Here is a 27,841-nt window from a genome sequence, read left to right as displayed (position 1 = left end):
GGACTGAGCATCTTAACTGATTGGTTGTGCTTCTGTCAGTCATGTGTCTTACTATAGAAACTGGTCATCTGTCAAGTCCGATATTCATTACATCAGTGTTTTATGTTTGTGAGTTGCATCAGCTCCAAATACGTCTCAGTGTGATGTTAGCTGTGCTGTACTTGGCGTTTGTTGGAGTGCTGTGGTCTTTATAGTGGTCAGTACCCAGCTCTAATGACTCATATTGCCCAGTGCAAACTCTGTCACACCATTTGTCATCGCTAACAACACTCATACATGCATCCTTTGATTCTTTCTGAATCAAAGAATAATGGATTGCCAGAACTCATTCTTAGATGTGCTGTGAGATCTGTGGTACTGTACAAAAAAAGGCCTAATCTAACCACTGACTGACTTACTTTGTTCTAGACCTTTCAACTCAATATCATAGTCTCCATCAGCAGATTGAGTGTGCTCAGTTATCAAGAAAATGACAAGATAACTTCTCTTGTCCAGTCACCGTGTTCACTCAGGCCACTCTCCTCTGACGTCGCACTCGGGATTGGAAGCTAAAATGCTCTTATAATGTTGTACTGAGTTGTTCCAGGTTCACAAATACAGAGGACCTGACAAATCATTTTACCACTTCTCAATTGATTAGCAGATAAAATGATAAAGCTAAAATCAAGAGGGACATCAGGCCATATTTAAAGTATTATGTAAAACCTTTAGCAGGCATCAGACAATAGCTAAGATTAGCATTCAATGACTATCTAGCTAACATTATTGTGTGATGGTGTAACTGGATATAATAGGACAGCTTATAAACCGTAATGTTAGCTAGCAGTATTGCTAGTTAGCTAAAGCTGATCTTTGTTCGCAATTGGTTTAAGCTAACATCAGCTGTTGTGACTTAGCTCTCATTATCTAATGAGTTACCAAATGTTATTTTACCTTGAAATATGGCTCACTGTCCGTCGTGATTTTCAGTACTCACTATCTTTCCAGCAGCATTAGCCTACAACATTATAAAAGCACTTGAGCTTCCCACCCTGAGCGTGTGGTAAGAGAAAAAAACTGCTGCAGTGTGAATATGGTAAATTGTGAATACACTTCTACTTTGAGCAAAACCTGCTATCAGTGAGGAGAAAGATAGGAGATTGGAGGTACAGCAGGTCAAGGGGGTCACTCCAGGCCATCAATAATCATACATTGATTGGTTGATGAAATCCCATGTGACTTTAGACCAAGAGAGCAACTGCTAACTCATCAGGGATCACAAGAAGCTACCCAGTCGAGGGTTATGACATCACATTTGACCGTGTGACGTTCAAAGCATTAGTAAAATAACAAGGACAAAACCACTCACAGCATCCAATGGGAAGAGGTCATAGGTCATCAACTATCAGGCTGTGGAGATAGGTCTTGGATGACATTCAGCAGAACACCTCTTATACAGAAACAGTCACAATCTCCCCCCTTATAATTATACTATACAACCCCCAACCAAATTTCAACCATATGATACATGATGACAACTGAGCTGTCTCCATGACAACTGAGCAAACTTAAATTGCTGATGAAGACCGTGAGATGCAGGTGAAAGTTGCAGAAAATACTAGCAAGTTGTATCATTTCTTTAATACAACTGTTTCCTGCTTATGACTTCTATAATCGTGTTTTTTCCTTTCATATTTATTCATGCATTGCATTGTTCAGTAATGTGTGGTCAGTAAATACCTGATTTAAAGGTAGCCCATTTATCAGAGTTGTTTTGTCCCAAAATGTTTTTTATCTTAGGGATTGAAAATTGAGATATAAAGACTACTGACACAAAAATACCACTCAATGGCAACTTGAAAACATCAATAGCCAGTAGATGAACATTATTATATTTGACATTGACAATCTGCATTCATCAGTCAAGACCTTTTTGTTAATTTTCTATCTGGTTAAGAGTAATAAGTTGCACTCAATTCAGCTAAGACTTGAATCTCTTTGTATGCAGGGTGAGAAGGGACAGCCGACCACAACAGCCCAGGGAATTAAAGGAGAACCGGGATCGCCAGGACTGCCGGGCCTCATGGGACATAAGGTATAGGAAGTAGTTTGATTAGTGAATAGATATCTGCACTTAAAGCGATGCCTACATCAAGATTATACAAAGACTTCAAGGAAAGCTTGTGCTCACAGAAATCACTGTATGATATTCTACTTACAGGGGGACAAAGGTGACCAGGGAGACACGGTAAGAAAAAAGCTAAATTTATTTTAAAGAGAAGACAACTCTCCAAATACAAACACAAGATGAGGATATGTATAGTGATACAAAGGGTTTGATACTAACTTTTATTTAACCTCTAGGGGGAAGTAGGCCCTGAAGGGGCAGCTGGACCAAGAGTAAGTCATGACCTGTAGACTCATAACAACATATTGCAACTATTAACATACTTATGATGTACACATAGTACATTCTGTTCGTGATGAAGTTTACAAATGGTCTTTTTCTCCTTATAGGGTCCTCCAGGCCCAACCGGGGAACCAGGGAAGGCTGAAATCCAAAACAATGAAAATGTAAGTTATTGTTGTTCACTCTTCTCAGATGTAGAAACCTGAAGACTAAAATACATCGATTGCTAATATACGATAATCCTCCACAGGATATCCGCAACATACCCCTGATGGTAAGTACTTGCCAGTATTATCAGGACATGAGAAAACACAGTGCTTTAAGACATTCGATTGAATGATGAAACTCTTCTCCTCTTAGGGCCCCCCTGGATTACCTGGACCTCCAGGGCCTTCTGGTACCAAGGTAGGAGGCATTTTAGAATAAATGACCATCCCCACATTCAGAAAACAAACATACAGTTCGTTTTTGCCTTAATGCTATGTGTATCCCACAGCCAGATTTACCTGTTAGGGTCTGTGGGAGGCAAAACATAGCTGTTGGACATCTATTCCCAATGCTGGATATAATGGCCGGAAGCTTTAAATGATCATTTGGTTGAGATGTATTCAGGATTATGCTCAGTTTGAGTATAAAAACTGAAATGATGGTGTTAAAACAAGACTTGACTCCACAGAGGTCCATATCTCAAGTTATGGAGATAACAGATATTGTTATTAATAGGGGTTAAATGAGTTCATACTGTTCTTTAGTGGTGCAAATTTCCCAGCACCAGGTCTGCACAGAGTGAGCGGCAGTTCAGCAGAGCAGCAGCTTTAGGGCCCGATTAGACAGAGCGTGTTTTAGCAGCTGGGGGCGGCTTTTCTGTCATTGTTTTCAATGAGAGGGACACTTTTTGTGCGCGCGTTTTTCCACTCGCATTTTTGAGGAAACGCTCTGAGCGCCTCGAGGAGAAAAAACTTCAACTCAAAGCAGAAAAGCGCCCGACGTCATTGCCGTTTTTTCTCATTGTCCAATCGGATGAAAGGAGAGGCGGGCCTTCTGTCAGTTTACAAAATAACGGTTAGGTTATTGACAGCTAATGATTTGGTTGTTGCCTTAACAACAGTAAAAAAAAAAAGGCACAACAAGCTTTTTTTAACCGTAGGCTTCAACAGAAAAGGCAGTGCGGTGCGCCTCGCGTTCTACAACCTGCAAAATGTGCTCTGTCTGATCGGGGCCTTAGTGCTCAATGTGTGTCTACAACAGATGCATCTGGGGTAGAGTCGGTTGTCTTTCGATCGGAAGGTTGGGGGTTCGATCCCTGACTGCTACTGTCACATGTCGAAGTGTCCTCTGGCAAGACACTGAACCCCAAATTGCTCCCGGTGGCATAGCCAACGGGTATGAATGTGATAATGTGTTGGGCACTTTACGTAGCAGCCTCTGCCATCAGTGTGTGAATGTGTGTGTGAATGGGTGAATGTGACATGTAGTGTAAAAGCATCGTGAGTGGTCGCAAAGACAAGAAAAGCGCTATATAAGTACAGTCCATTTACCATTTATTTAGGCCCGGAAGTGAGTTGTAGTTAAGTAGCATTCTGGAAGCCCTGGGGTTTATGACCATTCATGACCAGCTGAGGACTCTAACATACATTCTCTGTATTTACATAAAGTAGATTTGAAAGTGTAAAAACATGCTCGGGTCTGAAACCCTGTGGTAGGAACCTGTTAAGTAATCCGGCCTCGCTGTGTCCTCAGGGTGAAGTTGGTCTACCAGGTCCCCCTGGACTGGACGGAGAGAAGGTAATAATCAGTTACCAGGCACTTTAAATGTTTCATATATTATGATAACATTTGGTTAATTGTGATGCTAAATGGTGACACTGACCTCTTGTGTTTTCAGGGGCCTCGAGGGAAGCCTGGAGAGCAAGGTCCCGCAGGCCCAGCCGGCCCTGAAGGTCCCAGAGGAGAGGGCGGTGTAATGGGCTTCCCAGGACCCAAAGGAGACAAGGGAGACACGGGTCAATCTGGATCACCTGTAAGTGACTGTTTGCAGTCCAAACCACACCACATGACATCACTGCGTGGGGCTCTGCAACCACGAGCAGAGTTCACCATCTGTAATTATGCAGAAGGAAGACCTTGGTTTCCCAGCTTCCCTCTTATTATCTAATTAGAGACTCTGTAGATTGGACAAGACCCAGGACTGACACTGAGTTTAACTTTTAATTCTGTGTGGTGTGGGTCCCAAATGTTCCCCAGTTTAAGTTATTTGTAGCCCAGTGTTACTTGGGAGAGCCTTTAGTAAATACTGTGTATGTGTGACAGCTAACTATTAACTATTGAAAGAGAAATCGACTTATACATCTTACTTCGCTTGTTTGTGTATGAGATAGGATGGGCAGCATTGCGTCCCTGAATGCAGCATCTCCATAGAGCGAAGAAATTGAAGCTTGAGCTGTTGAAAAAGGACCGTCATTAGGTAGCAGTGGTTGGCAACAATTGTGTAATTGGTTTTTGTATTTGAAATGAAAAAAACTGACAAAACAAATTAGCATTTGTACATACTTGCACCATATGTTTAAAATGTGAAGTGAATGCTCTATAATGACAGTTTGATGCTCGGTTTTATTTGGAAATGTATTCAAAGGCCAACCTCATATGGTCTTATCATGTATTACTAAAGTGTGATACCTAGTTAAAAAGTACATACACAACGATATAAAAATACTCCATCCATTCTACATTCAGAAGTAGAACAATACATTTTTTTATGTAGGGCAAACAGAAATACTGTAGTAAAGTACAAGCACCTATTATTTGTCTAATAGAGTCTAACAGAACAAGTCATCAGTGATGGAGGTCTATTAATGGACCTTGGTCCAAGGCAGCAGCTGTGCAGGGGAGGGGCTGGGCATAGCCTGGTGCTTGGATACAGTTGGTGTACTCTCCTCCACATTTGGACTTAACCCCAGAAACCAGTTACCCACACAAGTAAAACATGAAATGGGCATAATGGGCATGGTGGGGCCGTATGGGATGGGCCTTGGAAACAGATCAAAGTGGAGAAACAAAATTTGAAACCACATGGTACAGGTAAAAGTGAAGGCTTTTGCTTAACAGCATTGGGAACCTTTTGCCATTGCTGACACAAAAGCAAAAAATATAATCATGTTTCATTTTTTCTTTCAAATACAGAAAAAGAGACCAATAATTGGAGCTATTCTGCGCCTGGTGCTGATTGGTTTAAAGATTAAATCATGAATACTAAGACTGGATAAAAATAAAACTTTCCCAATATCCTTTTTTCTTTGATTGGCATGAAGATCAATGCATCAGTCCCTAAATTGAAACACTCTGCCGTTATTGTGATGTCTATCTCCCCTTCCTTGTCCCGTAGGGTTTAGATGGCCCTACTGGTGAAAAGGGGGCTAACGGGGCCCCTGGCTCTATTGGATTACCTGGTTCAATGGTACGCAATGGTGCCCCTCAGGCTGCATCTCTCTGACCTGGCAAGGGGGGGCACTGGAATGCAGTGCACTGTGAAAGTGTTGCGTTGTTTCATTTTATATTCACTTAATCATTTTTCGGATGGAAATATATACCGTGAACTTTGTGTCCATCTGTGTCACAGGGTCATAAAGGTGCACCTGGAGAAGGAGGAAGGTCAGAGATGGTAAGGGTCAGTCATAAACCCCTCGGACTGATTATTGTTCTTTATAGTGAAATAAAGAACAGCATGTTGTATGAGCAACATGTTTAAATTGAATTGTTGCTTTTGTTTGTGTGTGTCTATTTAGATATATGGTCCTCCAGGGCCTCAGGGACCTCCAGGACCAGTTGGCCCAGCAGTAAGTCAAATATTCCATCAAACAACAGAATGTCAAGATCAGGTCAGGCTTAGAAACTTTGAGCCCCAAAGAGGCCATTAATGTAGAAACTGATGTATCATTGTGTGCAATGAGAATGTAAAAGTTATGTAAAAGTATGTTGGAGTAATCCCCAGTCTTCTCAACTCAGTCTGCAGGCTGCTGTGAACGCCAGGTTTCACACAGTTTTTTCTACACGCTGCACTTTGTGACGTCACAAAGTGCAGCCTCACCAGGGCAATCAAGAGAAAGTGGGCTTGTAGAGGTGGGGTTTATTAAAGGAACAGAGCTGACTGAGTTGTTTCAGGCAGAGGCTATATGAGGGCCTGCACAGAGCACCATTGTGAGAAAAATGATGCATTTTTTTAACTGTAAATTATGCTAAGCTACTCCACTGGTATCACAGAGTGAAATATGAAGCTTGAAATTTGCACAATACCACCCCCCCTTTAATTAATCCTAGATCATACTTGTCATTCGACACGAATAGAGTACCATCGTCTGCGTATAATGACATTTTGTATTTTATATTATAATTATATATACCTTACACCACATACTACCACAAAGTGTTTAAAGGGTTTTCAACAATTAGCAGTCATCTCTGTTTGTAGAAAACAAAGATGTAATCAAAATAAATAAAACACATTATAAATAATAAATTGCTCATTAACTGAAGCCCTCTAATACAAGTTGCTAAACATGCCAATATTGTATTTGTACTATGTAACCCTTGCTGCTACTCATACACACTGGAGGTGTTTCCGGGCAACAATATGGATTCCAGATGGATTGTGTCAGTAATGTCCCACTGTTTTTGTTTCCTGCAGGGATCTCAAGGACCTTCAGGGCCTAAGGTAAGAATGTTTTAGAATAATATCAAACCACCACTTGTTATATTTAATTTGCCCCTATGTATATTTTACTCAGTCATAGCCATTCTATATATGAGAATATGTAAAAATGTGGTTCTATTTTAACCTGACTCAGGGAGAACCAGGCATAGGCATCAGAGGAGAGAAGGGAGCAACAGGTCTGAAGGGTGACAAAGGAGATAGAGGCCATCTTGGACTCCCTGTAAGTACACCGGACTTCCTGTCTATTCCCCGACTTTAGAATTCTTTGACTGCTATCTTTTGTCCATCTCTTTTACCCAATCTCATTACTTCTATTTATTTCTATCACAGCCTCCACAGAATTATTAGCATTAAACCGCATTTGCTGAAAAAAACACATTGCTTTAACCTCAGTTTAGGCCTTCGTTGCTGACTGATTTTTCATGTCAAAGATGATGCATTTATGTCGTCTTTATCGTATTAAAATTACTCTCACATTTAAAATCATTATCAATTTATTATTTATTATCAATATAAGGTAAAAACCATGCTTTTCTGGCCATACATTTGTCCCTTGGGCTTTGAAATCTATCAAAGGACCAAGGTATGGCAAACTTGGTATAGCCACTCCAAAGCTACTGGATAGAGATACGTGTTGCATCTTGAATGACAGTCTTTTTATGTCGAACTATGGATCATGTTGAATGCTACATTGTATTAGAACTATAATACAGTTATATTTCATTTTGGACAAGACTGAAGAAGTACATACTAACCAGCTGACCACCAGTGGAAAGAGTAAACACAACTCAATTAAATATAAGGTGTAAAAGAGAACTCATTCCGATGCCTCATCCCTTTGTGTTTGTAGCATAGTTTTGTAGCTAGTTTGCAATTTAGGCAAGGACAGAGACTATACATCCAATTTAAAATAGCCTTTGGTTGTTGCAAGACACCAACTACATCAATTTTCATATTATATTCCCAACTGGGACATTTTTATACTCTGTATCAGCACTTATCAAAGCCTCTTGTCCAGTAAGATGAATTGATTGGAACTAACTGAACTTAAGTATTTTTAGGCCATCCCGCCAATTCTACATTGTTTTCTTTTACTTCCACCCGTCGCAGCTGGTTCAGTATGTATAGTATTCCTACATCTATAAATATAATACTATATAATGGCAAAGACTGTGAGCAACAACATGGCCCCAAACGCTATGACCAGTAGAAGGAGTTACTCACAATTACTGTCACTTACTTTAACTCTCCCTCCGCCACTTCCATCACCCTTCATTTGTCATCATCTGAATATGTTTTATATGTCACTTGAGTCACAGCTTCACTCACTCCCCCACCCACCCCCTCCACCCCTCCCCCACCTTCCTCCCACCATCTCCCCCATCATCTCTGCTCTCTAACTATGTACAACGCTATACAGGGGGCTCATGGGTTAGACGGCAGACCGGGTCCTGTGGTGAGTGGTGCAAGTCCTGTTCCGGTCCCCTCACCCTTCTCCTCCTCTTTCTCCTCCTCCTCCTCCTCCACCCCCCCTTGCTACAGCTTGCTTGATGTCTGCCATGTCTGCTTGTCATGTCCGCTTGCTTTTCTGCTTCCCATGCTCGTCCTGTCTCTTTTTTTCCTCCTGAATTAGCTGTGTGAGGACAGGACTGTTCAGGGTTGGGTTCTGAGGAGGCACAGGCATGAAGAACCTCCTTTTGATGGCAAACGTGGCAACTCTGCAGTGTTTATCACCCCTGTGCCACCAGGGTTAAATGACTCATGTAAAGACCACAGCCATTTAAGCTTGTATGTGTAGGAAATATATATTTATGGTAGTACTAAAAAATTTTTAAAAATAAATAAATAAATAAAAGGTCATTTCGAAGATCATTTTTTTGGCCTTTTATGCCTTTAGTAAGTGAGAGGACAGTGGATAGTGTCGGAAACAGGGGAAGAGAGTGGGTGATTATACGTGGCGAGGGGCCAAGGGTGAGAGTTGAGCCTGGGGCCGCCACATCGAGGGCTGTAGCATCGGTGCTAAAGCGGCACACAATATTTCTGTTTTAAGAAAAACTCAAAATAACAAAATTGTGACTTTGTCGTAATAATAACAGTTAATGCCTTGGACATGTACACAATGCAAAATATAAGCAACTTTGGTTTGTACATGTAAGTGTTATTACTTCAGGCTAATTCACTAAAGTGCAAAGTTGTCTACGGCTTCTTATATTCCATGCCACAACAGTGTAAATCCTCAGTCCTCAATCCTGCCTCAACAGTCTCCTGCCTCATGATCGTGTACCAGCAGCGGGCTGTGAAGTAGCCTTTGCTAAAATCTATCCTAAAGCAGCATGCAGAGGTGCCCACGCTGCATGTTGACATGTCATACAGTGCATCTGGACATCTGTTATTCATACAGCACAATACATACTGAATATGCCTGAGATGCAAGGTCATCCTCTCCAAGCCTGACTGCTAATCAGACAGAGATCTGCAGCTGTTTATGACATCTTATTCTCTTTCCCTCCTTTTTAACGGTTTGGACAGTAGGTCAACAAGCTTGGTGTGTCAGTGACAGATGTTGAAACAGAAAATTAAACTGAAAGTTTGTCATTCAATCAATAAAAATGACTTTTTGTTGCATCTATTCATGTCCACCAGAAAGCTTGTTGATTTACTGATTTTAGGTATTTCATGATGAAGTGTTGAATAGTACTATTCTCTGTTTGTGTCAGCTAACAGCTGTTTACTGTCTCTGTTCTGTAAAGGGTCTAATAGGACCAGCAGGTGTTTCAGGGCCAGCAGGACCAAAGGGAGAGAGAGTAAGTATGGTTGTGTGTGTGTGTGTGTGTGTGTGTGTGTTTGTGTGTGTGTGTCTCCAATTTGTATTCCAATAATGAAAATACACAAACACATTTACATAAAGCTTTAGAGACTATACCATTCACATGTTGTCTCATCACTGCAGGGTGAAAAAGGAGACGCAGGACTACCAGGACCAACTGGGCCTCAAGGCATCCCAGTAAGTCTTGCAGTCCACGTTAGATATTCCTTACGACTGGGAACATCAATAAAACCAGACTGTGTATGGCCATATAAGCTATTTATAGCATATAAACCGGAATTCAGTTTGGCATGATGACAGGCTGATAATAATACTCATAAGAGAGGCCAGAATTCTGTCATTAAATTATTGCAAAACTAGGGCGTCTAACAGATACGACATTGTTGGTTTCTAACCCTAACCCAAAATTGCATAAATTCAGTAAAGTCAGCACTGGTTTAATCAGACAGTGCAGGTAATGCCTTTATTTCTCTGCAACTACAAAGACGATTACAAAACGTGTTAACTCACTCAATTGTCCCTCCCAGTTGCCGTACAGACAAGATGGCAGTCAAGATAAACAAAGCTGGGGTTAATTCATCTGTCATTGTGTCTAACTTTAGTGGACCAAAAGCATGTTTAGAATTACTGCAAAAGTTAAGCAACGCAACCATGAGAGGCTCTTGCACAAACATCCATCCATCCATTATCTACAGTGTACCGCTTATCCTGCAGCCTATCCCAGCTGTCATTGGGCGAGAGGCAGGGTACACTCGCAGGGCTGACTGGCTCACTTTCACAATTACAGGCAATCTAGAGTCACCTGTTAACAAGCATATCTTTAGACTGTGGGATGCAGGCACGGGGAGAATTTGCAAAGTGCACACAGAAAGGCCCACTTCGTCCGAACAGGGATTTAAAGCCTTCTAGATGTGAGGCGACGGTGCTAACCGCTGCACCACCATGCAGCCCTGTTACGAAATATATATACAACAATAAGGGATACCTCACCAGCGGCCCCATGTTCAGGAGACACAAATCAAGTTAAACTTTATTTTACTCACATCACAAAGTCATCCACATAAAGGTTGTTGAATATGTTGTTATTCAGGCAAAACTGCCTTTTTTTTCACAGTGCTAAGTCACCACGGCCCAAAATGCATACAAACAAAACAGCATATTCCTCAAAATGTTTGTCTGATTAAAGTTGGACAAATGTTCACGTCCACTAATTTTACTTCTTCTTTCTTTTTACAGGGTTTAGTAGGACCACAAGGATTCAAAGGGAACCGGGTAAGCTGCCACCTGTAATGTTTTCCAGTTATTAAGAGAACAGAAGAAAAGAAAGAAAACGTTTCTGGCTACACGACACGTTAGATTTAATATGAATACACACATCAGACAAGGTCACGTCTATGCTCATTAAATTCGCCACCTCCGCATCCTTATTCAACCTCTTTGTGGGGCCTTAACAGGTCACCTGAGCAGACTTGTGACCACTTCAAAGACTCTCAAGGAGGAGACGAGAATTAAAGAGCTGAATATTAATAAATGGGATGTTCTCTTTGATATCGGACATTAAAAGAGGGCCAGATGAGTCACATAGTTTGCTTTGATTTCTTCTTAATAATCCTGAATAATTCACATCGAGGTGTCTTTGTTTTGCATAGGCTTTGTTTTGAATCTTCGGGTCACAGATGCATTTTTATAAAAGTAATAAGATGCTAATGTTCATAAGTGACCTTGGAGACATCCATTTGTCTTTTGATTCATTGTCTATTCTGTAACATATAATGATGATTCAGTTTGGAAATGGATAAAAACAGTATCTCCACCTTCCATAGAACATTTTTATCTTTCAGCTTGTTGTTGTTTACAGTCTCAACTTTAATGTCTTGGCCCACTTTCTCCGCTCTTATAGCTTTCTTTCTGGCAAAAGTAGGAGCTTTTTTTTTTACTGAAAAAAACACTTTACACGACCCGCCCAGCAGACAGGAAGGAGTTAGCAAAAAGCCAGATATATTTTCCACGTCCTGACTTCTGCTCTCTCTGAAATAAGAAAAAAAAAAGTATGAATTCATTAATTGGCCTGAGTATCAAAACAGCCCTGCAAAACGATACTGTGTTAAAGGTTAAAGTGTATCAGACACTCTGTTTGTAATGTCCACACACCCTTCCTCTAAGAGAATGTTTCCCTCCCATTAACCTGTGCCTCCTGTAATATTTCCACTCCCATCTTTTCAGTCTTCACATTTCATAAGCTCTCTCAGCACTTTCAACTGGCTTCTAGTCAAAAGAAGATATATTTACAGCCACAGAAACCAAATCAATACAGCTGTGATAAGCAGACCTGAATGTGGCTGTCCAGTTAAAGGTGCTGAAGACAAAGCTATGGGATAGTGTTGGTGTTTTTTTACTCTTTGTTCCTTTGTTCCTTTGTTTCCGCAGGTCTTCCTATCCCCTTTTACCTCCCTCCACCTTGCTCTGTGACCTGTGGCTCTTTTTATTGCCGGGGTTGCCCTCTCTCCCTCTCACAAACTTTGGCCTCCTGCTCCTCCTCTTCCTCCTGCATTCTAATGTAGTCCTGGGTTAATCTTCCTCCTCTTACACCTCCTTTCTAATTCACCTTATTCACCTGCTACTACCTTCCTATTTAACAGAACCTCATTCTTGCAAGCCTTCATGCACTCCCTCCAACCCCTGACTCCTTATTCATGCCCAAGTTTTTACGCAGTGCTCTCCCATAACTGTAAAAATGTACGTTATATTGAGATTGTAGAGCATCTAGCATTGTGCTCACTTCAGAGTGAATCATTCCTATGAGAGTTTGGTTTGTTAGAGTCAGGTGTCAATAATTATTTGCCTTATTTATTAGCTATAGCGCTGACTGTGTTAATCGTTTTTCTGACTCTGAGCCTCTTCTGTTAGCAGCACTCACAGGGGGCTTTGTGTTCAAGTCAAAAGCATTTAAGTCATTCAAGACAGGAGATAACCAGAAGAAAATAAATGAAAACAGACGCAGTTTAGTCGGTGATGCTAAAGCAGTCATGGGAGAACACTGCAGGAAGGCAGCATATTATTGTTCCTGTTACTGCAGTCCCTAAAAATAATGTTTATTATCGCTTACAGCCTTTTATCTTGGTGAGCAGGTCTTCTGTTAATATAGTGATGAAGCTATGGTTCAGTTTTACCCGTTTGTATCTGCTCTACTTCAAACTGAAAAGTGCGCTACACCAATTTAGCATTGCACTCCTTTAACACTCATGACAGACGGTTCAAAGCAAAAAGGATTAATGCTGACGAGAGGTGTTGTCTTTTTACTTCATGTGTTGCTCTTCCCTGCTCAAACCTGGTGCCTACATTACCTACAATGCAACTTGATTTCCGGTTTCAAAAGTGAAGCCAATGCAGAAGTGCCTTAACCTGCATTCTTTCTAATGGCCAGCAGGGGGAAGACTCAACTGGTTGCAAAATCGAGTCTGATGATGCGAAACCAGATGGCAAAATGACCTATGTCTAACTCAGTAAAGTCTCTGTAATAAACCTCTTGTCTTCAAGTATTCACTACAGCATGATGTTCATTTCATGACTTATGGTCCCATTGAGAGTAAAATAGATGATACAGCAGGGTATGCTTTAGGGCGTGGCTACCTATGATTGATAAGCCGCTAACACGGTGACCAGCCAACCAGGATATGTGAGTAGTGATCCATATCTACTCCATCTTTCAAATTCGGTTACTTCTGGTTCCAAATAACCAAGATGGCGGCAGCCAGAATGCAGAACTCAAGGCTTCGAAAGGGGGTGTTCACAAACCGTTGAGTAACTCCACAAACAGATTTGGGCACATTATGCTGGAAACAGCAAGTAGAGGTCTGATAAGCTGACTTTAATAAACTCTACATCCTAAGATTATTGTCTTTGTTAAACTCTCGGGCCTCAGCCCCAAGTGACACCAAGTCACCTCCCATTGGAGTACGAAAATATTTTATTCATTTGTCATTGCCTTTTAAATTTAGCATTCAGCATCATTTGATGTCCCAATCAGTTTGACCAACTGCCACTATGGTTCAGGTTTAGTAAGTTTAAAGGCACCAAAACTACTTGGTTAGGTTAGGTTACAGTCCGGAAAAAAACAAGTGAAAACAATAACAAAGTTTGATTTCAGTCTGTGCTAGCTGACCCGAACAGCTGACATACGACAAAATACACGTCACGACAGGTATAGGAAAACAATGTCCTCTACTCCCCACCTTGAACGGCACTTCGTCGTTTCCATAATATTGTATTTTCTTTTATTGTTGTCTCTTCTACAAACCGCTGACCCGAGCAGCTGATCCGATACCGTGCGTTGCATGCGTAGGTATACAGTGCCGTTGTGCAGAGTAAGACATAGTGCCGAGGGAAAGGGCTGTCTGACGTCAATGTGAAGCGGTGACAAAAAGTTAAATACAGCGTACACTTAAACTGAAATCTTTGTTTATATGTAGGACTCTTTTAAGTGACTAACGTACGTGGTACTCCTGACCCCGTCGTCAGCGGTGCTTAGCTTAGCTTCCATGTAGGAACTCCGGCCAGTTATCTACTGTACATAGTACACTTACTATAGTAAAGTACCATATACAACCCCACTTCAAAAAATCCGAACAATCCCTTTTTATGAATAGTTTAATTATTGTAGTTATTGTTTTAGTTACGTTTTCTCTTGTCTTCCCTCCACTACTCTGCTAACACCGAAACAGAACACTGCTGGAGACACATTTTTAGGGCTGTCAATCATGGCGTCAGATCCCATTTTATAGCATTAAATAACTAATTGAATAAAAAAAATGAACACCTGGACACTAATCAGCATGATAATAACTAGCTGTAATGACAGATGTCATGCCATGTTTGAGAAAAAATTATTTGACCTGTATGTTGAATTTATACTTTGACTCATTTCCCGTCTGGTAGAATGGAGGAGGCGGGCTTTATGACCTATACTGCAGCCAGTCAGCAGGGGGCGATGGAGATTAAGGAAGTGTTTTGGCTTCACTTTTGGGAAGCTGTCAGTTTCACCAAGCTATCTCACTTCTTGCTAACAAGTCTTCCAAAACCGACTGTTATTGAACTGTAGCTTGTAGGTAGTCCTCCATATATAGTTCAAGAAACCTGCTCACCAACAGCACTGGATTTAATCTCTTCTCCCTAACTCCCTCTACTTACCTTCCCTTTCCACTAAATGTACATTTAAGAATCATATTGTCTTTTGAAAAAAGCAAAAGGCAAACCGAACACATAAGTAGGTCTAATAACGTATTTCTTATATAGGCTACCGGTATATTTGACAGTTTGAAATCTACAAAAACAAACATTTGCTTCTTGTGTGGCTTAATAAGGAGGACTAAAGTTTGTCTTTTTAATACGCTGTTGTTTGCAGGGAGAGAGGGGCAAGAAAGGCAACAGGGGGGCCAAAGGGGATAAGGGAGACCAAGGAGCACCTGGATTAGATGCCCCCTGTCCGTTGGTATGTCAGTAGTCTGATGTGTAACCAGAGGCAAAGGGAAGGAGCACTATCTAAGAGAGCTACACAATCTGATAGAAGATAGTCAGCTTCCTTTTGGCTCTGGTATTAAGTGGTTCTAATCAACCTCAGGAAGGGTTTGGTCCAAGTGTTCACAGCAGCCTGTCAGAGATATGAGAGCATATTTGATTGAATGGGCGTGATCCTAAACTAAAAAAAAATCCAAAACCGCAAAGAAGCAGTTGAAGTAACAGATGAAAACAGGTTGAACAAGTGAAAAATTACTTGAATGGACCAAAGACCACAACTCTGCCTGAGGAACTTCTTTTTTCCAGGTAGCAGGCGGACAGGAACCAGGCACCCACTGCTGATGAGTTTCGACAGATACCAAATTATTTTGTCTCGATTACCCTTCTCCTTCCTGCATTTTTGCAGTCCTTTGCCATGAACAAATTGGAGACAATCTGCACAGGCCAAAAACTGACCCAAACCCTGCTTGAAAGCATGCCTTTAGTACCCAGCCCAAATAAATTCGATGGACTCTTCCAAATGTAGGACCTACACCAGACCTGAAAACTTATAGCTTAGTTCATCCATTGATAATGCCAATCATTGTCTACGTACCTTCTACCCATTGGGCACTGGGTGCTGAGCAGAAGGAAAAAGTTGATAATACTTGAAATTGTCCAATCCTGAGATTCCAAAATGTTCCCAGGCCACCTATGTAATTCTAGCGTGTTATTGGTCCTCCATAAAGTCTCCTGTCCTCTGAAAGGAAGTTCTGGATGGACAATCCCAGCTGGTTCCTTTTGACCCAAAGAAGCAATGTCCCAACCTTGCTCCTAACCCAAAACTGGCCCAAGCCTGATCCGAAACCGAAAACTTTAGATCTGAGAGTCCTCGGGTTCAGATTGGTAGCAGAGCTCCAGATAAAATCCATACCTGTACAGATCCAACCTCTGCTTTGTTATCAAAGAAATAATTTCAAATCAACACCTGAAAGCTTTGTGTAACTTTTAACTTAACTCAGTTGGCCCAGTTCCTGTCCGTCCCAGGTCGCCTGCATGTCTAGGAAACCTGCCTGAAGTCCCCCAGTGGACGGAAGTGGAGAACCTCCTGCTGTCCAGCAGAGGAGGACAAGAACTCCTCGGCTCCACGCGAGCTGCAACCTGTTTTTTAAATGGTTGATTTCATGAACAGGGTTTCCGAGGCTTTAAAGGGGAAAAAGGTGAACCAGGCTTGCCAGGCCTTGATGGGCTGGATGCCCCTTGCCCTGTGGTATGGTGCTCTTTCTTTCCCTTCATTTTTCCCAGCATGCCTCAAGCTATCCTTAACTACATGCCTGACAATGGACACTTACAACTTACTTGGCATTAACAAAAACATGCATGTTTGCATGGAAGTAAAACTTACTATCACTACTGTAGCTGACTCAACCAGTAATAAGACCAGAACTTCTCAAACTGACCTCACTTAGAAGTAACTTATACAAGTCTTTCCCTCTGAAAACTAATTCTTGTTTAATTCAACCTTTTTCATTACAACTACTAAAACTTTCAAAGTTAAGTCCACATATAGATCTATGATGGAGTCTAATACCACTAATTACAGAAATAATCTAAAATGTAAATTGTTTGGTTTGTAAGAATACGAGTCTTTATTCATAATCTCTTGTTTACTAAGCCATCTTTTGCATGGAGCACCAATTTTCATCTTCAAGGGGTCAAAATACCACATGGGATGAATGGCAATAGGAACTCTATTCATGTATCTGGTCAAAGCAAGTCCCAGTATTAGCATGGATATCATCGTCGCTGCATGATTCTTTTTGTTTGTTTGTTTCCACTGTCCTCTGCTTGCTTTGGCAATGAGCGGCTAGAGATAAATATGGACCCTACTCAAGGCACATTTCAGTTACTGCTGTAACTTAATTTTCAAAACACCAGCCCTAAGCTGCTTCTTGGTCCAATGTCAATTTCTTGGAATTTTCCAAATTAATAACAACAAGTGAGATGTAGTCTAGCTTTGCAAGTGGTTAGATTTAGTGTTGGTAAGTACCATGTCCATTCCAGATTTGTCATGGTTCTTAAATCAGGTATTGTTAAAGTTTTGATTGTGTAGTACACTTTCATTTTTGGATTTCTTCTTCATGGGCAATGTTTTATCTTACAGTTTTGGCAAAATATGTATGTAACTTTAAGCATGAAACTTCGGCAAGATTGTTGAAATGAATGAAAATATGTTCTTCTCTAAATACAGAGACTGCTAATCTTTTTGGGCATGTTCTCACTGAAATTCAGAATTTTTAAAATACGGCATGGAGCAGATTTGGGACATCAGCTGGTTCTGGAAGTTTAACGACTTCCAACTGTTTTTTACAATATCTTACTTGTTCTATAACATAAGAACATGGTACAATCCTGGATGAATTGATAATCAAGTTTAAATTCTGTCATTTCTTATGGCAAATGGCTGTAAATATTACAATACTCATGATTGTGGCAATGTTTATGAGGCCAGTTAGTCGCTCGAATTTAGAAGTCTTTGTAATTGATTTTAAAACACGACTCCAATGGTGAACAAAACTCTTGAAAGTGAACAGAACTAATGACTATGTGCTATGAATGTGCTATGCAGTTTTTACAATTAGTTTTATCAATGAGCAGAGCATGCTCACAGTGTCAATTCTGGCATCGATAACACTAATAAAAAACTATTTGTGGATTCACATTTTTCACAACAAAGTTGGATTACATCTATTGTAAAGGTAAACCTTTCAAAAGGGAGATATGATGGAAGGCGTTACATTTACATATTGCTCAACAATACAACCTCTTATTCAACAAACAAATCACAGACTGTAACTCCTGATTGGCAGAAAGGTCAACCATCCATCCATCCATCCATCCATTATCTATACCACTTATCCTGGTCAGGGTCGCAGGGGAATGGAGCCTATCCAACCTGTCATTGGGTGAGAGGCGGGGTACACCATGGACTGATTGCCAGTCAATCACAGGGCTAGAAATGTTTCTCAAAATAGCCAAACCAAACCCTAAATATCTCTCAGCTTAGACGTTGATTTAGCTGCTTGACCTGTTGCACTATTCATTCACAAAAAGCATCTTGTTTTTAGTAACATTTAGTTTCTGTAAGTGATGTTATATATATAAATTCAAACCAACTAATATAATATTGAGTATTAAAAAAAACAAATAAATTGTACAGGATTTTTACTTCCAGAACCCTGAATGGCTACATCCATCCAAGTCATTGTAAATTGCTTTTGCATATCTAGTTGATTCACACTTGCCTGATAGTTTTGTTCAAACCTGCAGCATACAGCATTTTTCACAAAACATCTTGTTTTTCTTCTTCCAGGGAGACGACGGCTTACCTGTACCAGGATGTTGGAATAAAGTAAGTTTGAGAGTTTGAACCCGTGTTGTGTTGTTGCTCACCGCTGTCAGCAGCTCACAGATTGTACGCTAACGTCACCATGAATTATTTTGTTTGAACTAACATTTAATATTTTGCCTTTTTGCTTTATCCTTGCAGTGACGATAACTTTGGAATGGCTTGTGTGATTGTACATAGGATATTTATTTTTTTACTTCACCTCTGTTATATGTGGAAAAAAAATGAAAAACTCTCAAAAATGTATGGCAAAATGTTTGTACAGATTGTTTATTTTAATACGTATGATAGTGTTTATGTATTGGATTTTTATATCTATGCATTATTTTAATATGATCAGATAAGTAAAAATTATAATGTGGCTACATATGCATGATATTTGTGCATAATGTGAAGTGGATAATGGCTATTAACTTATTGTAATATGTTGTTGTGTTCTTGTGTAATTGACCATGCTGCACTGAGTTGTGGGGCTGGAAAGATTATGTGTTAACATTTGGAATGTCTTGGTTGAACTCTTCTCTTTGGGATAAAGTGTTACAAATTAGACATGGACAAGCACTGCACATACACTAGTTTCAATTATACTTAATGTTCACATGGTGACAGAAAGCTATGTAAAGTCTTTACTTTGGATTTTTGGTCATGTGATCATGGCAAACAGAGCAGACCTAAAAGATCAGATTAAAGGCTGACCAGAGTGAGAGATTTTTATTTTATTTTATTTTTGCCAATTAATGCTGCAGAAATATGCTAATAAACAGATTGAATTTTGATGAGCATGTTATGCTCCACAGAGGAAGAAACTGTCTGAGGATGATCGATGAGCTTGTGCAATCCTCAGAACAAACTGACATTTTATGCTACACAGGTAATATCAGGTTTTAATTGGTATTCCTTAGATTTCTCTTTTTTGGCCATTTTGCCTTTATTACATAGGACAGCAGAAGAAAGAAAGATTGTATGGGGAGAAGAGAGTAGGGGGTGACATTCAGCAAAGGGCCGAGGGCGGGAGTCAAACCTGCGGCCGCTGTGTTGAGGACTGTCGCCTCTGTATGTGGGGCACCAGCTCTACCCACTGAGCTAAACCTGCGCCCCAATTAGTATTGTTTTTTAAATTCAGTTTTTAAGGTCTGATTTTTCATTGTTCATGAGGAAACATTTAATCCTTAAAACCCAACACTTTTGTCCTGGAGGAGAGCGTCAACCAAGATCTCTTAACCATTTGAAGCTTTAAAGTTCAGGCATGAAAGATCCTGAAAACCAAATGTTTAGTTGTACGGCAGGAAAGCAACAGCACTATGTTTTAGCTTCTTGTATGTTGTAGCTTCTGGTTTCAGTTCTTTGTAAATATTGATGCCAAATTTTACAGGCAGCCACTTCCTGCTTAATGGCTGTCAGGCTCTGTGTATTAACTGTAGTGTTTGTAGATTGTTTGTCTGTCTTCTAATCTGTGGCACAGTATACAGCTCATATTGTTGAATGGAAATATTGCTGCTCACCCTTAAGGCATGCTGCTGCAATCGTCAAATTGTCTCGTCCATTTTATGAAGAAAGATTTAAGCTGCCTGGACAGTGGAGATTTTTTAATCCAGAACTATAAAATATTTAGTCTACAAGCATTTTTATGGAGTTGCTGTGCTCATTAAGCTAACCTCATTAACTCTACCGAGTGCCTCAGTGTTGAAGAAATGGACGGACTGGTTGGAGTGGAGCTTCGTCCATTATGCTGCTGCTCTGTGACAAAGCTTTGTTTGTGTTTTGCTCGCCTGGATTTGATGTTGCCATGAGAGATTGTTGTTGGATCCCTGCCAGCAATAAAATATTCATCGTGTCGCTGCACAGTACCTCACAATAACTCATGCCTTAGTCACTAGCTGGCCTTCATTTTGCTGTCATACTGATCATAAATACTTATGTACAGGTATGTTCTGAAATGTTCAAAATGTTGATTGTGTTCAAAGTGACAATCATTAATAAATATACATTTCTGAAGATTTTGGTTTTGTTCTCATAATACATGTTTTAAACCTACTCGTATTTGGAGGCTAGAGAGCACAACAAATTACAGAATTATACACCTTTTCTATTATTAATAATTGTTAAATCCCTTTTGATACAAGAAACTACATTTTAGAAATCAAATAAACAAATATAAATTGATTGTATCATGTTAAGTCTGAGAAATTGCCACCACCAGTAAACTTACTCCACTCCACTTGTTGTTATGTAAATGTGGTTTTATACTGTAGTCAAGTTTTCTCTAGTTCTCTGACGATCTCCGGTCTTCACTCTTCAGGCATCGAGTGGAGAGAGTTGGAAAGACTATTAGTCCCAAAAATGTAGAGATGTGATTGGTCATCAGGGCGAGTAGGGTGCTTGATTGGCAGATGAACGGGGCAATCAGCATAGGGGAAATACGGGCTCTACCAAGCTCTATCAATAGGGGTTGGACAGGGGGCCTTTTCCATAGCTTCCCCCAAATTTCCTTTGGAAATTTCCTTTTCCTTTGGAAATGTGTATATAGAAAGGCTATAAGAGGGATTGAGGGGGAAGCCTTTGTGGGTGTAGAGTAGAACCCTACAGATTCAGTCTAGGAGAGCAGACGGTCATTCACCTTCACCTAGTGGTTCAGGTCCTAGCATCAGACCCGGGGGACGAGAGTGATTTGTCCAACCAGCCACTGGGCTCGAGGTAGCTGAGGGTCGACTATCATGACGATGGTTCCAACTAGCAAGTTTTCAGCCTCACTTCTGGCGGGCCTGGAGTCCGGTTGGTAAAACCGGACAAAGTGCTTCCAGAAGTGATTAGCCAATACTTGACTGTCACCAGCTCCTTCTGCATATGAGGTCAGACTCTGATAAGATGTACCCAAGAGGTTTTGAGTTAAGTATCCCTTCCACCTCCACGAGTACAGTCCAAAGGACTTCCTCTGCAATGACTTGAGCTCCCAGAGTGACATTAAGGGCTGACTGGAGGGACTTGATCTCCCTTTCCCAGCATCCTCCAAAGTGGGTCGAACTCAGGGGGTTAAACTCAAAGCAAATCTGTTGGCTGGCCAACTGGTCCTGGAGCTCAGGTTGCAGAGGTTCCTCAGCGAGGGATGAAGCGCCTCAGCCCCATCAGGAATGAGTCAGTATTGATGTTAGTTAGCAGATCCACATGCACTGCCTGAGTGGTCATGCATTTAAACATGATACCCAATCTCTTCTCATTCCATCCGGTGACCTTGATGACGTACGATCCAAAACAATCCACTCCAGTGTAGTAGTACAAGATGGAGGCAGGTCCACCATCCTTGGGACATCAGATTTTCCTCTTCATCGCTTGCAATTGGCACATTCACAAAGTGACAATGAATAGCCTCTCTTCCACTTAAAATCCAGTATGTGCGCCTCACTTCGACAAACACAATCTCTGGGCTTGGATGGTGTAGATGCTCATCAAAGTCCTGGATGATCAACTGGGTGATTGAATGGCATGAGTCAAGGACTATAGGGTGGATGGTATCCTGTTTGAGAAGGTGAGAGTGATATTGTGGAGCAGGTGCACAGGCGACTGCTGATGTGTATCTGTTGGCCTGACTTCAATTGGGTGATCTCAGTGGCGAAGCTATCCTGCAGAGCCTGATGAAGCATAACCATTTCGGCCTGTCGATAGTCAACAGTTGTAGGGTTATCAGTGGACCCAGCCACCCCATTAAGAGATGTAGCAGTTGCATCCAGGAGTTTACTCAATGTCTGGTATTGACCTACATCAGGTAAAGCAATGTTTTAAAACTGGACAGTAAAACCACTGAAGGTAGATCGCTTGATCTACTCTTCCTTATCTGCAGGAAAATCGGTGGGCCTCACTGGCCACTCTGAAGGTGGTAGCCAAAGGATTTGTGGACCATGCACCCTTCTTCTTGGATTTGCCATCTCCACCAGAGTCTTGCCGGCATCGGCAGGGCAGGGTTACTATTCGCATCCACGTAGGACCAGTCCTCAGGGTTTGTCAACTCCTGGATTTCGGACACTCTGGTGCCCACGAATACTTTGTAGCGGTGCATAGGCGCATAGGTCCTGGTAGGAGGAGGATACGCTGCCATGCGAGTGAGATCCTTTGTTAACTGTTTCTCTGTGCTTCTGAGCAGTGGCAGAGTCGTTTTCTTAGGGGCTAGTAAGTGGGTCATGTTCTTGACTCGCAGGAGGGGAGTGGCATAATGGGATACTCCATTGATGTAAACTCTCACCATCTTAGCCTCAGGTGGTCCTAGGTAGACAGACTCTGTCGGCGTGATCAGATGAGGGAAGTCTGATCCAATCAGCGAAACAGGACACGCTGTGTCAATTTTCTGCAATGGGAGACCTTGTAGGTGATTATACATCAGTTGAAGAGTACTGATGGGCTGCGTGTACTCCGCTACATCCAGTGGCTTGGCCATGAAGGCTCCCTCAAACCAGTATACCTTTGTAGGCTGAGACATCGGGGAGATGGCAAAGGACACCGTAGCCTCATGAACTGTCCAGACATCCTTCCATAGAGTGTAGAGTTCACCATGACTCAATTGGTCTGGTGGATTTGGTTTCTCAGACAGCTTGTCTATCTTCGGCAACTTGTCATTCAGCTCATGTAAGATGAGGAGGTGCCTATGGCCACACATCTTGCAGGTCGCCTTCAGATTACATTTTGCTGCCTGATGGCTTCGGCCACAGAGCGGTTGTTGCTCTTTATCCAGCTTCCTTTCTGGTCTCTGGTGAGCTGTTGGAAGTTCACACAACCATTCAGGAAATGGTTGGTGTTGTCACAGTGAGAACTGTAAGGTCTTGCCTTTTCCTTAAATATGGCATTGCTGGATGGTAATGATGCTTAAGCTCTCCTAATGTCCTTGGACTGCTCTGCCCCAAGATATAGAGATGTCATCTTGACTGGCTGCCCTTGTCCTTCCACTGCTCCCTTTTCATTGTGTCATCCTTCCTGGCTGTAGCAAACGTGGTGGTATCCTCATGGGCTTGCATCTCGAACGCCAACCAGTCGCAAAGGTCAAGTAGTGTAGGGATAGGTACCTTCAATGGATGCACTCTTCTCCTGAAACTGCTTCTTAGGTTATGTGAGAGCTTACCAATCAGTCAAGAGACATGTGACCCAAATTGCAACCCAACACTCCCTTCCCTGCCCGATTGCTCTAACATGCCAACCAATGAGCACAATCGCAGAGCAAACATCAGAAATGCTTTATCATCACCACTGTGAATGTTTGGTCCATCCATGAGCTTTGCTATTCTTGCAAGGGTGAGTTGGAGTAGTTGTCCATACTGCTTGTGTAGAGCATCCATGGTGTCGGAGGAGGGTAGTTGCTGTACAAGTCTACAATAAGCTGAGCCTCCTCTAGCTTTAGGTGGTCGGTGACGACCTGGAACTTAAAGCGTTCAGTGGCCTCAGAAGGCAGAATATTGTCAAGAGCAACGCGTAACCAGGAATATTCCCTGGGATCTGGATGCACTAAGTCAGGGATGGTTGAAACAGGTGGGGGCTTGAATCAAGTCTGGTATAATGACACTCAGGTGAGTGATGTTCTCGTCTCACTGGGCTGAGGTAACCATCTGCCGAACTGACAGACCTCAAATCAGCTTGCTTTTGGTTGGGCTGATAGCTGGCTTTGGGCTGGTGTTCATACCTTCATCATATTTGTCTGCTAGATCTTCTCTCAAGTACCTGGCAGTAGTTGGTCACCTTGGTACTGCAACTGGAGCTTGGATATGTTACAGTGGCCTTTGCTTCTGTTTAAAACATTCATCCTACACAGTTGCAGGTTCCAGATCTGGCTGTTGCACACCCTGCTTACTAGCTGGGGCCGATGACGCACTCCGTGACATAGGTACTAAGAGGTCGGTTTCTTCTTCTCCCATTCTAGCTCTCTGTTGTGTGCGGTGCCGTGGCTACGGAACAGGAATCTGGGCTGGATCGAAATCTTGCTGTGCTTGCCTTGAAACTTTCAGCTGCTTCATCTTCTGCTCCATCTATCTAAATGCTTTCATTACCTAAGGCAACTGATGTGCTTTGAGTCACAGTTCCATCCGCTCTCTCCTCATCTTATCCTCACTTCTATAGAGGTCTTCTCTATCCCTGGACAACCGTTGAATTGCGAGGAGGTGATTCTGGTTTTGATGACGTAGGGATTTGTCCTCTGATTCTTTTTCTTTGATGGGATCCCACTGATCTACTACCGCCCAGCGTGGAGGGCTCAAAGGCTGGCTAATGGGTTCACTAGAGCATGGACAGTCCTCATGATCTGATTCACTGGATTCACGGTGAGACGTGATCGGTCATCAGAGCAAGTAGGGTGCTTGATTGGCAGGTGAAGAGGGGAAATGCGGGCTCTACCATTAATAGGGGTTGGACGGGGGGCCTTTTCCATAGTAAGTGAAAACCACTTTAGACTTGGTTTAACTGAAGCTAAATGTCAGAGGATAGTATTATGACAGATGTCTTCACCAAGAAGAAGTGTTTTAGTGTGTATGATTTCTAAGACAATACTTTTCAGGTTTCAAACTAATGTATCTGTCAAATAAGATTTGGTGGGTGTCACATCTGCCATACTTTATTTTGGACTCAAAAAACATTTTGGAATATTCTGAAAAAACAATCAGAGGTAATAACATTAAAATGGCTACTATTAAAGTCTCCTTTTTAAGGTTAGCTATGGCAGTGTGACTATGAGCCTATAGGAATGGTAGCAGGCCTGAAAATCAAGTAGCCCAACAGTCACCAAAAGCCACCATATCTTTGTAATTTACATCTATCTGTGATCTACTATATAAACCTCTCTTTCTGTATTACAAATTAAAGAAGTGCACTGAACTCACCTACAGCTACAAGTCCAAGAGAAAATTGTGTTGTAACACCAATATATATATAAGGAATATACTGTACATGTTATGTAAACAAGTGTAGGTTTAATTTTAAAATGGAAGGCTAACCATATCTCAGATTAATTTGTGTGTGCATCACAGCATGGAATGACAATATTTTGTGTGCACCTTTTAATGACTTAAAATGCAATATTTGTTGCTTTAAAAGGCATTATCATGAGTGGATGTAGCCTCTTGGTTTCAAAAGCAGTATTGCCTGTAACCTGCATCTTTCTAATGCCAAGTCTAATGACAATGTAGTTGACTGATTTCTTGTGCTTATGTTTCTGAAGTAATTAAAATGTATTCACACATGTTTAAAGGGTCAACATCCTTTCCAACTGGCTAAGAAGTAGGGCTACCAGAGGCCGTCTCCATGAAGCCACAGTTAGGAAACTTGAAGACATTTGGAGAAATCTTTAAGTTTTTATCCAAACCTGGAGTTGGTATTTCAACGTTTTCCCAGGAGGCTGGACACAGGGCCAGTAATGTCGACAGCAGTGAGCACATTAACTCCAATAAGACTGGAAAGTAGAGACATGAACCATCCTTTAGTTTGTCATTGAAGGCTCTCTGGACAGGACAAACAGGGAGACCCTGAACCCGCTGATGTGTCTGTTGACTGTGATCTATTCAACTCAAAGTCAAAGAGTGAAAGCGAGACATGGACACTTTAGCACTTGCTATTTGTTGTGTTTGATGTGACATCAATACTGTTACTGTGATTAAGAATTCAGAGCAGCTCAAGGAGCAGATAGATGCCATGTGTTTCCATGAAAAACCAAAAAACAAAGGGAGACCCTTTTGATGATTCCTTCTTGATAATATCTGACTCACTGCCATTTCAGAAATCCCTTTACCTGCAGCTATGACATATGTTTTTCATGATTGTGCTGTGTCGGAAAAACCCAGCATCTCACATCGTGCCTGTTCACATATACAGTATGAGATTCTATGATAATGCATTTTTGTATTGAGGTGTTAAATGACACCAGATTCAATGCTGTAATTGTAATTATTGTATCATATAAGACAAAGGATTGTATGTATAAAAGTACTAGGTCTTTGTAAATAGATTGCTTTGATGAAACATGATTTTACATGCGGAATGAGCACCACAATTCTCATAAAGCAGGATTCACACTCTCATTATATACAGATGATTGACTATTGTTTCTCGATATCGGCATTGTAATTTTCACATTTGCATGCACCATATATCAAATATCCACCACATGCAATAAGTTTGTTGCATGGAAATAAAGTATTTCTAATTTTTGATTTCTAAAACGTCAACAAAGGCGATTTTCAAATTAATTACAGCATTGTCATTCTAATCTAAAAAAGAAAAAAAAAAAAAAAAAAAGCCTGTTTGCGCGTTGTACAAACACAAGACAAACCTTTCCTGTTTCACTGAAAATCAAAAAGCATTCCTTAAGTCATTTTGACAGCTGCCTTGTAAACAGACCTGGGTCAAAATGGTGTTTCACTTTTATTTATTTGTTGTTTTTCCAGTGTTTGAGTTTAGTTTGAAATGGAAAAAGAGAACAATGAAGTTTTATTTTTTCAACAGGTGCAGTAACTATGTATGTATTGGGTTAGCTGCCCTTACTGTTCATTTTAAAATATGAGATGAAACGTATGTGTGAATGAAAATAGCCTGGAAACTACATCATCTCAACAAAAGTTTATTATTAAAACGTTTTGGGTTTTTTTAAATCAATCAGCTTTGTGAAAGAAACCTCTCAATAGCAAAAGTAGAGTAGTCAGAGGAGCTCAAAGGACTGCAGGATCAGAAAACACAAGCAGAAAGACAAAGCACAGTTTTCCCTGTGTGATTGTGTTTTGTGTATTAGGTAATGTTTTGGTCTTGTAATATGGTGTTTCATATTGAATTAGATTGTCTATCTGCCTGTATCTGTCTTTCTACTTGTATATTTCCACAGCCCTGAGCTCTCTCAGTCAGCATGCAAAGAGGATCAAAATTCCTAATTTAGAACATCAAATTTTATTGAAACATTGAAGAAAGATTTGTTGAAGCAGTTTTCCTGTCCGGCATTTAAGCATTCACAAAATAATTGTTTTGTTTTTTTAACAGAATGCAACATTTTTTATCTGAAAG

General features: G+C 41.1%; 1 protein-coding gene across 1 annotated transcript in view; it reads left to right on the top strand.

The window, feature by feature from the left end:
- Positions 1-20,813, top strand: part of col13a1 (collagen, type XIII, alpha 1) — a 55,865-nt gene extending 35,052 nt beyond the window's left edge. Inside the window, exons 21-40 of the mRNA XM_069658950.1 lie at positions 1,988-2,074; positions 2,201-2,227; positions 2,344-2,379; positions 2,497-2,553; positions 2,640-2,663; positions 2,750-2,794; positions 4,130-4,174; positions 4,275-4,409; positions 5,772-5,843; positions 6,006-6,053; positions 6,172-6,222; positions 7,071-7,097; positions 7,231-7,317; positions 8,518-8,553; positions 9,848-9,901; positions 10,048-10,101; positions 11,161-11,196; positions 15,326-15,412; positions 18,791-18,829; positions 18,968-20,813. Of these exons, the coding sequence (XP_069515051.1) occupies positions 1,988-2,074; positions 2,201-2,227; positions 2,344-2,379; positions 2,497-2,553; positions 2,640-2,663; positions 2,750-2,794; positions 4,130-4,174; positions 4,275-4,409; positions 5,772-5,843; positions 6,006-6,053; positions 6,172-6,222; positions 7,071-7,097; positions 7,231-7,317; positions 8,518-8,553; positions 9,848-9,901; positions 10,048-10,101; positions 11,161-11,196; positions 15,326-15,412; positions 18,791-18,829; positions 18,968-18,970 (1,050 nt within the window). The 3' untranslated portion in view covers positions 18,971-20,813. The remainder of the gene's footprint in view (positions 1-1,987; positions 2,075-2,200; positions 2,228-2,343; positions 2,380-2,496; positions 2,554-2,639; positions 2,664-2,749; positions 2,795-4,129; positions 4,175-4,274; positions 4,410-5,771; positions 5,844-6,005; positions 6,054-6,171; positions 6,223-7,070; positions 7,098-7,230; positions 7,318-8,517; positions 8,554-9,847; positions 9,902-10,047; positions 10,102-11,160; positions 11,197-15,325; positions 15,413-18,790; positions 18,830-18,967) is intronic.
- The last annotated feature ends 7,028 nt before the right edge of the window (positions 20,814-27,841 follow it).

This window comes from Semicossyphus pulcher, unplaced genomic scaffold (genome assembly GCF_022749685.1).
Source record: "Semicossyphus pulcher isolate SPU_LCO1_2020_fin unplaced genomic scaffold, fSemPul1.0.p SCAF_12, whole genome shotgun sequence".
Taxonomy (NCBI): Eukaryota; Metazoa; Chordata; class Actinopteri; order Labriformes; family Labridae; genus Semicossyphus; species Semicossyphus pulcher.
The sequence above is the reverse complement of the archived record's forward strand: the minus strand, read 5'-3'. Positions and strand labels throughout refer to the sequence as shown.